The sequence below is a fragment of the Mobula birostris genome, chromosome 30, assembly GCF_030028105.1.
Source record: "Mobula birostris isolate sMobBir1 chromosome 30, sMobBir1.hap1, whole genome shotgun sequence".
NCBI lineage: Eukaryota > Metazoa > Chordata > Chondrichthyes > Myliobatiformes > Myliobatidae > Mobula > Mobula birostris.
This window is the reverse complement of record NC_092399.1, coordinates 15348942-15362680: the sequence shown is the minus strand read 5'-3', so window position 1 is coordinate 15362680 and position 13739 is coordinate 15348942. Positions and strand designations below refer to the sequence as shown.

At 40.3% G+C, this 13739-nt stretch overlaps 1 protein-coding gene and 1 long non-coding RNA gene across 23 annotated transcripts in view; one reads left to right on the top strand and one right to left on the bottom strand.

Annotated features, from left to right (window-relative positions):
* The window catches only part of macf1a (microtubule actin crosslinking factor 1a), a 590515-nt gene that overhangs the window by 209643 nt on the left and 367133 nt on the right, over positions 1-13739 (top strand). The window contains exon 1 of one of the 21 annotated variants that reach the window (XM_072247353.1): positions 12225-12906. The exons of the other annotated variants lie outside the window; for them this stretch is intronic. Coding sequence (XP_072103454.1) covers positions 12816-12906 — 91 coding nt within the window. The 5' untranslated portion in view covers positions 12225-12815. Of the gene's footprint in view, positions 1-12224; positions 12907-13739 lie in introns of those variants that run through there. 21 annotated transcript variants of the gene reach the window in all.
* On the bottom strand, positions 494-13007 carry LOC140190634 (uncharacterized). Of its 2 annotated transcripts, none has more exons than XR_011883656.1 (3): positions 12778-13007; positions 10247-10311; positions 494-657 (listed from the first exon to the last, which is right to left on the bottom strand). It is a non-coding gene; the product is annotated as an uncharacterized lncRNA (long non-coding RNA). The 2 variants fall into 2 exon arrangements; XR_011883657.1 differs by lacking the exon at positions 494-657 and adding an exon at positions 3732-3890.

The following is a 13739-nucleotide window of genomic DNA, read 5'->3' as shown; positions in this document are numbered from 1 at the left end:
TCAATTAACCTACCAACCGGTAAAACTTTGGACTGTAGGAGAAATCCCGCATGGTCACGGGGAGAACATATAAACTCCTTACAGGCAGTGGCGGGAATTGAACCTGGATGGGCTGTACTCTAAAGCGTTGTGCCCACCACTATGCTACTTGGGAAGAATGTTCAGGGAGTGGTGCACTTGTCCTGCTTCTTTTCCAAATGACGTTCAAACACTCTCGAATCAGTGACCACTTTATTCAGAATGGGAATGGACCTCACTGTGGTCTTCTGAAAGCCTGCCGTAGTTTGTTGTTCGACAGCTGATTCATGTATTCTCCCGATGCTGCTGTGCTGCTTTTGTAACCTTCAACACATTATATTTTCATCATATTAATGGTTTGTAATAATTTTTATTGTTAAGTGCATATGCGTGATGAACAAGTGTAAGACAAAGATGGCGCAAGAGTCAGAAATCCTACCTCATTATTTATTCCAAAATTGGAAAACATCAGTAATTCAAAATACTTCTGCCCCAAAGCATTTTCGATAAGGGATCCTCAATCTGTAGTAGAATTATGGAACAGTGGTATAACACAGAAGAGTTAATCGGTGTCCAATCTGCCAGCTGTTGACATTCGTACAGAGCTCTCCAGTTCTCCTCCCTTGTTGGCTGCCTGGACTGCAAAGATTTTTGATTTAGCACACACATTTATGCACAATCTGTTGGGTGAATAATTCTTGGCAAATTGATTTCACTTCCACCAAAACACCATTCTTACTTATAAAATCTGTTTTAATCTGATGTAAACCAAGCAGCTGTTCTTCGATTGAGTAAAAGGAATGTATTATTATCATTTTCCATGATTATTTCAATATATGTTAAAACGTTTTGTCTCATGTCATTACAGATTGTTTAGAACCTTTTACAACAAGTTGTTTAACCATTAATTTCTAATTACTGTGATAGAAAACATTATTTTGAGCAAAGATAATTATTCAGAGAAAATTATTTTTTGAGCTCCACACCCTTGCTGTGGTAATATTGATTAAAAAAAATTAATAAAACCCACCTTTATTGTTTAACTAATGATTTTTTGATTCCTGTCTCCACAGGATCCTTGTATTTACAAGAAATAAGTCACTTAATTTATAGTCGACGAAGATACACATTAAAGAAAGCAACAAGAGTTTGCATCTAAGTATTTTGTTAGTTATTTTTGCATTTATTTATTTATATTCTTATTTAAAGCAGTTACCTAGTCTGCTCTCATCCACACTGGGCCTGATCAGCTTGATCAAAGTTGCTGGAGTTTGACTTGCCAACTCTCCTAATCTTCTGGGCAAATTAAATTTTCATCCCCGTACAGTTCCTAACGTGCTAGTGCACGGCTTAGTGAGCTATGAGTGGGTTTGAAGGTCACACCCAGAGGAAGATGAGCATTCAATCATAATGTTGTTTTAGGCTGGTATTGATGTCCATAAGCAATAGCAAATTTTATACCTTAACCAACAGAGAAACAGTCAGAGTGAATTTGGGTCATTTGATTAATTTTTATTTCTGAATCAACCTTCCAAACTGCAATCTTTAGCTTATGATGTTATGACATTCCAACATTTATCATTTATTGTATATTTTGACTACTTGAACACACTTTGTGGCCCAGACATCAGTTGATGGTTGATGTGCATCCATTACAGTTGCCAATGGTTCCCAACTTGTGGTCTGCAGACCCCTCGGTAGGGGTCCCTGGCATAAAAAAGGTTGGGAACCCTGGCCTAGATTGTAATTTAGAACTGTTATCAAATCATAAGACCATAAGACATAGGAGCAGAATTAGGCCATTCGGCCCATTGCATCTGAGCCACCATTCCACCATGAGTGATTTGCTATCCCTTTCAATCCTACTCTTTTGCCATCTTCCTGTAACCTTTGATGCCATTATCTATCATCCTCCACTTTAAATATACCTAATGACTTGGCCTCCACAGCCATCTGTGCAGTGAATTCCACAGATTCATAACTATCCAGCAAAAGAAATTCCTCCTCATCTCTATTCTAAAGGTATGTCCTTTTATTCTGAGGCTGTGTACTCTGGTCCCAGACTCTTTTTCTTCTCTTCCCCCCCCCCCCACCCATAGGAAACATCCTCTCCATGTGTACTCTATCCAGGCTTTTGAATATTTGATAGGATTCAATGAGATTCTCCTTCCCCAACACATCCTTTTAAACTCTACTGCGAATAGGCTCAGAGCCCGAATCTTTGAATCTTTGTCTATTATGCTACACCATCTCTCCATTAAGGTAACATCCGCAGCACATGGTTAGCTTTCAGATACACTGCTGATATTCAATGTAACCACACAACCACTTCTATATTCTAAATACCTGTCTAATGCAGTTATTGCTAAGTCGATAAACCATCACATTGAATTCCTGCAAACTCTAACTTGATACTAATTCCGTTTGTCCCCTGCTAGTCATCTGGCCAGACTAACCAAAACAAGTAAATTGGTGCGGTTGGAAGGAAAATCCCTTTTCTTTTCATCAGAACTAGCAATTCATTGACAACCTTGCACTTTGAAAAGTTATAAAATTGTAAAGTGACTGAGTTGGGAGGCTTGTAGAAACTTGCTCAACTAAGCCATTTTCCTAAGTTATTTATTTCAAAAGTCGGTTAAGCGTCGGAAATATCTGCACGCAGGAAGCTGCCGTGGTTATTTCCTTGAAGGACTGAATAAAAAAAATTACCTAACTTTCAGTGCAGAAGCATAAACGGAGAGGAATCTGTTGCAGCCAGTTTCTTGTTTCCAAGGCGGATTGTTGGTGATGAAATGCCAGTATGCAGCTCTCCCTTGTTATTGCCTGCATTATTTGTAGTTGGACATTTTCTCAGCATTATTGCCCACTGGTTCTATTGCAGACGTAATCTAGGCAGAAAAGGTGAGTATTCTCCATCTTGTAGAGTATGACCCCGCCTGGAGCAGGTATTAAGTACTATTTCAAATAGATTTTGAACCTTGCATATGTGATGCCTATTTTCTTTACTCTGCTGACGCTGTTCCTGTGCGTAGTTGTGAACTGTGTGCAGTGAAATGAACCAGGGCTCAATTTACTTCCATTCCTTTTCTTGGGACCAGGCAGCAGCAACAGAACAAAGTTAAAGAGGAATTGAAAATTCATTTTGTGTGAAACACTTCAGTGCTGGTATCATTATTCAAATCACAAATATTCAAAATTTTAAAAATATCAATTAATAAATTATGAGCTATTTACTTCAACTGAAAAATGTAGAAAATTTATATTTTCTTCCTGAATTCCCTGGTACAAATTTAAATGTTCTTAAATGCCCGTGATGCAAATGGGGATAATTTCTATCCAGTCCAGTGACGAAGGTCATTTTGGAAAAAGTATAGTTAATGTTGAAAAGAATGTGGTTTGCTGTGATTTTTAGAACTGAGGTCAACATTTCCAACTTCTTGTTTCCCAAGGAGAGAGGGGTAATGACTACTACTATTGGTGTCAATTAAAGGGAGGAATTGCACATAATGTTCAGTTGATAGAAAACAAATGTCACTTTGACACAAGTAACCTGGAGCATTCTGGGAATATGGTGCCTAACAAAGCCAGTTGAATGGAAATCCGGTACTTCATTATCATTACTTACTGTTTTTGAAAACTGAATAAAAATAAGCAAAGAAACATGTGCTCAGATTATTGATTTATTTATCCTGAATCAAGATAAGTATTCTTCATTGTTTTCTCGGAGGATTTAGATGCTCATCTCTTAGTGCAACTGAACAGAGTTTTTGATTCTCACAGTGCATTTATAATTCATCAATATTTGTAACTGATCAGAAGTTTGATGTTTATGCTGTCACTTTAAAGATAGATTCTTGACCTGGGACAGATATCTGGGAAAAAAAACCGAGTAGTTGTAATGAGAGTTTTCATGATCTCATCGCAAAGTTACTTAAAGGGATGTTAATAAATGCAGATAGATATTTAATTCATCACTGCCATTTTGTGCTCCTTGATAGCCATTCAGTGGTGCCTGTAGTGAGGTGTGGTGCCCCGTTGGTATAGCGGTTAGCACAACGTTTTACGGTATCAGTGACCTGGGTTCAATTCCCGTTGCTGCCTGTAAGGAATTTCTACGTTCTCCCCATGACTGTGTGGGTTTCCTCTGGGTGCTCCGGTTTCTTCTCCCAGTCCAAAGACATACCGGTTGGTAGGTTAATTGGTCATTGTAAATTGTCCCTTGATTAGGCTTGGGTTAAATTAGGGGATTGCTGGGTAGCGCAGATCAAAAGGCTGGGAGGGCTTATTCCATGGTGTATATCATTAAAATAAAAAAAATACCAACATGGCCATTTTTAAGAGAATTATGTCAGTAATTTACCTACAGGATAAACAAAGCATTTGTGCCACTCTACTTTTCCGTTTTGTGCAGTATTTCAGAATTTGACATCAACAGAGTGGAATGAAGCATGGCTTTGGTGGTTTAAGAAGGCAAATCAGCTGCACTTTCCCAAAAGCAGCTAATAAAATTTAATAAAGGTCAGTCCTTCCTGTGAGGCCACATACAAAAAAAATGAAAAAAACAAAATGTTCCAAGAAATTAACGGGCCAAAATTTGCAACTTAATCTTCTGGTTGCTATGGCATAATCCTATTATGAAGCACTTTCTAAACCAACTTTATTAAAATTAAACAAAAGACTTGTATTTGCATGGAATTTTTCACATCATCAAATGCCCATAAGTGTTTATAGCTCATGAAATAATTTTGATGTGGAATCAGGAGTGTTAAATCACCAGATTGCAAATGGAAAACTTCTCACAGTCAGCAAAGCCATCATAGAAAACTTAGAACAGTACAGCGCAGAAAAAGGCCATTCAGCCCACAATGTTGTACAGAACCAGCTACAAAACAAATTAAAAACACCCAAACGCTAATCCCTCCTGTCTGCACCATGTTCCTATCCCTCCATCTTCCTCACACCCATGTGCCTATCCAAACGTCTCTTAAAAGCCTCTAATGTATTTGCCTGTGCCACCATACCAGGCAGCCATGACTCTAAGTAAAATAATTACCCCTCACGTTCCCTTTGAACCTACCCCCTCTCACCGTTAATTTATGCCCTCTGGTATTAGACTTTTCAACCCTGGGAGACAGAGAGGATCTGTTTTTCGGGGTTGAGACAGAGTATCGTGGCCAGATAATTTGCTAAGAGCTATGTTGATTGACAGGAAAGTTTGACTGAGCCGAAGATGAGAATTTTTTAGTTAATCGTGGACGCGCTGCATATTATCTTTTAATTCCACCAGAATCTACAAGGTCTTTATTTAGCAATTCTTCCAAACTGCGATGTTCTTCAGTTTTTATGCACATTAGGATGTGGGTTCTGTTGGTAAGGCCAGCATTTGCAATCCATCCAAACCCACCCCCCCACCCACCAAGAATGCCATGATAAATTGGGATCACTTGTCATACTTTGGATAAAGTTATTTCGTAGTCCTCTTGGAGTTATCTCAAGGTCACTAGTTCGAGCCTCAGCTGTGGCAGCGTGTTTGTGCCCTTGAGCAAGGCACTTAATCACACATTGCTCCAGTGTCTGTGCAAGGAGTTGTGCCCCACATAGACTTCCAATTTGCGCCTTGTAAGGCATGAAAATGCCCGACGCAGGCCACTCATGATCTGAGTCGACGTTCCCCCTCCCCTTGGAAGCTCAACCTCCTGAAGGATTGTCACACTTCCCAAATCAAACAATGTGTGAATTTCAGGAAACATGATAGTGTTTGTCTTCCAATAAGCCTACTTTCTTTCCTTTGCATAAATACCAGATATTGTAAGTTTGGGAGATGATTTGGTGAAGACTTTGTTGGTCTGCTTGCCTGTTTTGTGTTCAAGTCTTTGGATTTTCAACTTTCTGACCTAGTGTCAAAAAGATGCCAATTAATATATCTAAAGTATCAGGAATTTTTTGTTTGTTTTGTTTTTAAGAGCTCCTAACTTTTTCCTCAATAATTGCAGATGAGAAGCAAGTGTTACAATATTATGTGTTTTCCTTGTCTGGACTGTGACTAAGAAATAGTTTGTTGGCTCTTCTCTGTCATTGGGAAATTTCCTTCTGTTTTGAGTTTCTCTCTTAATATTTCAGCAGCTACTTGTTACTCAGAAAGCAAATTGTTTCCCAATAATTAATGGATTAATGGAAGTTGAAGTAAGTAATACTAAGATAAGGGAAGTAAACATAATTTAACATAATTTTCACTTGAGTTCAAATGTATCACTGAGCTTGGAGGGTTAAAAATAATGTACATAACATTATTGCCAATGCAGAAGTGGTCCTTTTGTTCAGAGAATCAAAATGATTGGCAGATGAATGAGTGGCTGAGGAACTAGTGCAGGAGGTAGGAGTTCAGATTTCTGGATCATTGGGATCTCTTCGGGGGCGGGGAGGGTACGACCTGTACAAAAGGGACCAATATCCTTGAGGGCAGGTTTGCTAGAGCTGTTTGGGAGAGTTTAAACTAATTTGGCAGTGGAATTGGGCTGAGGATGGAGCAGTTGGTTTACAAGCAGAGGCAGGATGTAGTGAGACTGTTAGCAAAGGCAGGCCGATGATGGGGCAAAATTGCAATCAAAGGGATGAGTTACAGTGTAAAGGCGGACAACATCATAAAGGGTGGACACAGGACTAAAGGTGTTATATTTGAGTGCACTCAGTATACAGAATAAGGTAGATGAACTTCTAACACAGTTACAGATTGACATGTATGATGTTGTGGACATCACTGAATCATGGCTGAAAGAAGATTATAGCTGGGAGCTTACAAGGATACACATTGTACTGTATTGAAAAGACTGGCAGGTAGGCAGAAGGGGTGGGGTGGCTCTGGTTTAAAAAAATGAAATCAGATCATTAGAAAGAAGTGATATGGGATCGGAAGGTGTACAATCGTTGTGGGTTGAGCTAAGAAACTGCAAGGGTTAAAAGATCTTGATGGGACCTCTGAACAGTAGCAAAGATGTGGTTTACAAATTACAACAAGAGATAGAAAATGCATATCAAAAGGGCAATGTTACAATAGTCATGGGGGAATTCAGTATGCAGGTAGATTAGGAAAATCGAGTTGGTGCTGGATCCCAAGGGGGGAATCTGTAGATTGCTGATGGGATGGCTTTTTAGAGCAGCTCTTGGTAGAGCCCACTTGGTGGATCAGCTATTTTGGATTGGGTATTGTGCAACGAACTGGAATTGTTTAGAGTTTAAGGTAAAGGAACCCTTAGGAGAACATGTTCGTAATATGATTGAGTTCACCCTGCAATTTGAGAAGGAGAAGCTAAAGTCAGATGTATCAGTATTAAAGTGGAGTAAAGGGAATTACCAAGGCATGAGGAAGGAACTGGCCAAAATTGATTAGAAGAGAACACTAGCAGGGATGATGGTAGAGCAGCAACAGCAGGAATTTCTGGGAGCAATTCGGAAGGCCCAGGGTAGATGCATCCCAAAGGAGTAGTATTCTAAAGGCAGGATGATGCAACCGTGGCTGACAAAAGAAGTCAAAGCCAACACAAGAGCCAAAGAGAGGGCATATAATAGAGCAAAAATTAGTGGGCAATTAGGGGATTGGGAAGCTTTTAAAAACCAACAGAAGGCAACTAAAAATGTCATAAAGAAGGAACAAATGAAATAATATGGAAGAGGATGAGAAGATGGTATTAGATGAAAATAATTAGGAGCAAAGCGATCGAGCACAATGTGGTTTGTAGAATTCCACTGAACATTGTGGGGGCCAAAGAAGCTATGTGGTGAAATGGAAGGGTACTAGCAATAGGAACGGCAGTACGGGTGACACGGTAGCATAGCAGTTAGCATTTGTCAGGTGGGGTTTGATTCTGCCATGGAGCTTGTATATTTTCCCTGTTACCACCTGGGTTTCTGCCTGACGTTCCACTCTCCTCCCACATTTCTAAGACGTATGCGTTGGCATTAGTAAGTTATGGGCATGCTATGTTGGTGCTGGAAGCGTGACAACACTTGCGGGCTGCTCAGTACAATCCTCGCTAATTTGATTTGATACAGACGTCACTTTTCACTGTCTGTTTTGACGTTTCAGCATACACATGACAATAAAGCTAATCTTTAAAAGCAAGTTAAAGCACTGGCCTTCTGACTACCAGCCAGGAGAGGCATTTCCAAAGAAATCCCTAGCACCATGAAGAGCGGATTACTTGGGTAATTTTCCACTTTGAGTAGATGTCAGTGTTGTAGCTACAATGTTGGAGCAGCTTGCCTGGAGAAGTTCAAACCATCAGAACCTTGCCTGGCTCTGTAGCCTTTGATTCCAGCAGTCTGGCTGTTCCTTGATATTGTGTGGACTGAATTGAATTGGCTGAAGCCTTGCTCCTGTGATTGTGAGGACCTTAGGAGAAAATCTGCTTGATCCACTCAGCACTTCTGGCTGATCGTGGTCATGAATGAAGTTCCTGTTTAAGGTCCTTGGCCTTTTTTATTTCCATAGACGCTGCCTGACCTGCTGAGTTCCCCTAGCATTTTGTGTGTGTTACTCATGGTTACTCATGCTTCATTTATCTTTAGCAATACCTACCCCCCCATTATTGAGCGTAGGAATGCTCTTGGAGTCTTCTCTGTTGGATGTTTAAGTGTCCAGAACCATTCATGACATGGCTTGATATGGCAGGACTGTAGAACGTTGATCTGAGCCATTGGTGTAGAATCATTTACCTGAATCTACTTGACACTGTTGTGCAGTTTAACATAAAACATGTTGTATTGCAACTTCTGTTTGGCATCTACCTGCCATACTTCTGCACCCCTCGGTGAGCCAAAGTTAATCATCTATTGTGGTTTTAAGAATAGAGTGAGGTGTACCCAGGCCATATGGTTGTAGATTAATGTGGTGCACATTTCTGATAGTCCCTAGTGCCCAGTTTTGATTGAGTTACCAGATCTGTATTGATGTAGTGCCTGGCACAGTGTGAAACAGTGAGGATGGAGCTTTGTCTCCACGAGGGCATTGTGCTGGTCACTTCCCCCTGTGCAGTCAGACAGGTAATCTGTTGTAGGTGATTGCTGGAGTCACAAGTAAGGTCAAATACACTCAGTGCTCACTTTATTAGGTACATCTGGACACCCCGTTAATGCAAATATCTAGTCAGCCCATCATGTGGTAGCAACTCAATGCATAGAAGCATGCTGACATGGTCAAGAGGTTCAGTTGTTCAGATCGAGCATTAGAATTGGGAATGTGGTCCAAGTGATTTTAATTGTGGAATGATTGTTGGTGCCAGATGGGATGGTTTGAGTATCTCAGAAACTGCTGATCTCCTGTGGATCACACACAACAGTCTCTAGAGTTTAGAGAATAATGTGAGGGGGTAAAAAAGAGGAAAAAATCATCCAGTGAGCAGCAGTTCTGTGGGTGAAAATGCCTTGTTAATAAGAGAGAATGGCCAGACTGGTTCAGGCTGACAGGAGGGCAACACTAACTCAAATAACTATGCCTTACAACAGTAGTGTATAGAAGAATATCTCTGAATGCAAAAGATGTCGAAACTTGACGTGGATGGGCTACAGCAGCAGGAGATCACGTCCATACACTCAGAGGCCTCTTTTAGGTACAGGAGGTAACTAATAACGTGGCCACTGAGTATAGGTTCAGCACGGTAGATTTCCGATGCTGAAAGATGTTATCCCTTACTTTGGTTTGTGTTGTTACCTTCTGCAGATCCAGGATGTGGTCAAAGATGATGCTACCAAGGTGCTTTGAGACATTGAAGTCACCTCCCTAAAGTAATTCTGTGCTCTTGCTGCTTTCGGTGCTGTCTAATTATTGCTCAACATCAACTGAAGAAAGGTGCTACTGATGTTTAGGCTTTCTCACCCACTTTTGCCTTGCAAATTCACGAGGACTTGCGGTGTACCCTGAGAATCGTCAGCACCACATCAAATGTTTACTAGTAAGTGTCCTCTCTGGCTGGTTTGTCCTGCTGATGGGAGAGGACATATCCAGGGATTGTGATGGAGGTATCCTTCACAATATCAAGTATCATTTGAATGCAAGGCTAATCCTACTTTCACTGACATTACCAGACTAAATCTTGTGAGGATGACTTTGTAAAGCAGATTGGGTTGGTAGAGATTTTGTGTCTGTATTTGGTGTGTTGGTCAAAAAAAACTATTTAGTTATTGAATTCTATATTGGCACTGTGGTTATGATGCAGCTGTGTAGGTTGCTTACCAGTTTGAGAGAGTAGTTGGAAGTTAACCACATTTCTGCAGGTGTAGCCGGAAGTGAAAGAAAATCTGCAGAAGATGGAAATATGAAATGACAAAGTTCTGCAAATACTCAGCAGGTCAGGCAGCATTTCACTTGCCCTACCTCCCCACCATTAACAGGGAGATTCGTGAACAGTTGCGTTCTTTTAAAATGACAAATTGGCTGGTTGGGTACCCCTCATCTGAAATTCCAAAATCTGAAAACCCCCGAAATCCGATTTTTATTATTATTTTTTGAGTGCTGACATGACATCAAAAATGAAAAATTCAACAAGACACGAGGAAGGTTCTCAGACAATGCAAAGGTCTCTGTGCAGTACAGACATTTCTGAGAAGGAATCTCATATATGTAATGAACAGAAGTTAATGAAAAATAGAAAAACTCTGCATAAAGCAAAAAATGAAGATGACGATCGTGTATAGTCGGCATCAGAGTGAACATATGTCACTTAACAGTACACTGATCATGAAACAAGTAAAGATCTAACATGAACTGAAAATTGAACGTGGTTGTTAATATTCAGCAAGCTGATTGCAGAAATTTAAGAAAAGGCATAGCAGTAAATTTTTTAAAAATATCTAGCACCCGAGCAAGTCTACAGTGCTGATTGTTTTAATACCTTAAATAAAACCTCAAAAAAAAGTCAAGTACAAATAGTGTACTGTAACCTTTTAATCAAAACACGGCATTGTAGGTGGAGATTGAAAGCCAGCCGCTGTTTATTGTTGTTGAACAGCTGATTCAGGTACTCTCCTGATACTGCTGTGCTGCTTTTGATACCCTGCACACATTATATTTTCATTACATTAATGGTTTGTAATAATTTTTACTGTTAAGTACATATGTATGGTGAACAAGTGTAAGACAATGAACGCATACCGGTAGCACATAAATTCAGAGTCGGAAATGACGACGAACCTAAGCTATCTCATGATGTATTTCAAAATCTGAAAAAAAAATCCAAAATGCTTCTGGCCCCCAAGCATTTTGGATAAGGCATACTCAATCTGTATTAGTAAGGTTAGATTTTGTTTTTAGTATCATTCTTCATTATGAATCGAATTTAAATCCTCTGGCTGCCATGGTAATAATGTTTGAATTTGCTCATCCAGAATGTTAGTCTAGGCCTTGGTGTACCTCGCCCACTTATTCCATCACTGCTCCGCCGATGCCATTAATGGAGGATCTGACCTAGAAAGCGGGAAATAATTACCCCAGGAAAGGGCAGCTCAGGGAAGACTAGAATTCTGAAGGATTCCACTAGTATGTTTGAGTCTCATCATGTTTCTCTCAAGTTAGAATTGTTCCACCAGTTCTTAAAAAAAATTGCATTTTAACTGCATGCATGAGATTGACCCCAATACAAAAAGAGCCTGTGGAAAAAATATTGCTGGACTTCCTCAGATTTCTCTTCAGCCAAGGGGTGTGAAGCATTCTGTGTGTTCAGTGCAGCATTTCTTTTAAACATTCGGATAGACTGTGTGGCCTTTTAAAAATTGTGCCAGTCACATTCTCCTTCGGTGGTGGAAGGTGTGCAAATTCGTAAGAGAAAGGGACTTTTTCAGGTGAATTTTGTTTGGCTGTAAAATTGACAGCATTATGAAACTTGTGTGATACCTTACAACCTTAATTCCTTTCAAAGAAAGTAATAGATTATTTTAAAATAGAGGGAAAAAAATTGGTTTCTAACTGCATGCTTTTAGTTAACACTATCCGATTCCTGTTGTGTTTGAATCAATTCAGTTAGGTTCCTTGCTTCAGTAATTCTGTGAATCATTATGAGCTTTGAGGAAATGACGTCTGACTGCCATGTTTTGAGGAGGCTGAGCTGAGCAGTGCACTGGAAGCAATGCAGCACAGATACTGCAGCATTCGCAGGTGAACACAGCAGAGAAGTTAGGAAATTATTACCATACTGGATTAAAGGCTTGCTGCCTAAATACCAGAGCTGTGGAAGATATTTATAGCTCTGAACTGTTCGCCCATGCTATCAAGGCGAAGCAAGGAAAAAAAAAAGGGAAATGGTTTCAGCTTGTGCACATTCCTGTATGTCTGATTCAGCTCAATATTGTGGGTCACTGGAAAATTAATTATTAGAGAAAAATGAAGACCACTCTCTTGATATGACTAATCTTTTTGGCACCCTGGGCAACTGGAAGAAGCCTGTCTGGAATTTGTAACGCATTGCACTAACCGTACTGATGCAAGTGGCAGTGTGTACTCCTTACTAGGGGACAGATCTTCCCTTCACCTCTGCTGCTATAATTTCAAATTGCCTCTGCAAATCCACAGAACATTTTGCCTCTACTATTTTGGATTTGAGGTTCGAATGTTTCCCGCAGGCATCGGGGACAGTCAGCCTTAATATAGGCTTCTAAGTTTGGCGGCTTGAGCAGAAGAGGAAACGAACAAATTCACGTTGGACTTTTCAGAAAGCGGGTTTACGACGACTTGAAGCATGCTTGGCTAATTACATCATAACAGTTACATACCGCTCTGAAGTTATAAGTTTGCTGCAGAAAGGCAAAGCATGTCGGCATTGCGTGCTGCGAACATGTGGGGTCTCTTCAGTAATGACAGAGAGCTAAATGCAAGCTTGGTTTCCTTGATGTGTTGCATGGGTCAGTACAACGTTTTCCTTCTATCTCTTCTGTAGTTATAGTGATAGTTCAGTGACAGAGCCGGCTGTTTTAATTGATAGAGTAATCATTGTAAGTTACAATAATAATCTTGAATCGCTGCACGTGAGAACAGTTATCTTTGCAGTGATGGCATTTCGTAGAGGGTCAGTGTTAACGCCCTCGTACTCCATTCTCCACTCTAAGCTGCCACTCTTTCTCCCACACTCCCCACACTGAAATACATTTGGATGTGGTTATTTAGGAAGCCCTTCTCACTGGAGATAAAGAAAAGTAAGAGATGACCTCACTGAGCCATACAGGATTCTCTGAGGGATTGATGGCATAGCTGTCAGGTTATTTTGACAGAAGTACGTCCAACTGAACAATTAAGTTAATATTCTGTTTAAAAGATCCGACTCTTGCTGTGGCTCTGTAATACTCTTGCCTTTTTGTGTAGACCCATGTTGCAGCAGATTATCCAACAGTCTGCCCTGGTTAGTGTATGTTGCACTTGATTCAACCTGCCAGCCACAGTTTGTTAATGATCCTCCTGCCTCTGTGTTGGAAAGCTGTGGCCCCAACCTCCACTTTAGCATCGCGGCATAAAGTTCAGGATAACACCCTGGTCAGTGGCATTGTTCAGATGCTTAACCGCCCTTGGAACTGATTAAGGTGTTCGTAAAGGTACTGGCCATATTTGTCCCTCAAATGACAACACTAAGCCCTCTTCTCATTGTTACCATTAGGAAGGAGATGCAGAAACCTGAAGGCACACACTCCGTGGTTTATAAAACATAGAAATCTACATCACATTACAGGCCTTTCTGCCCTCA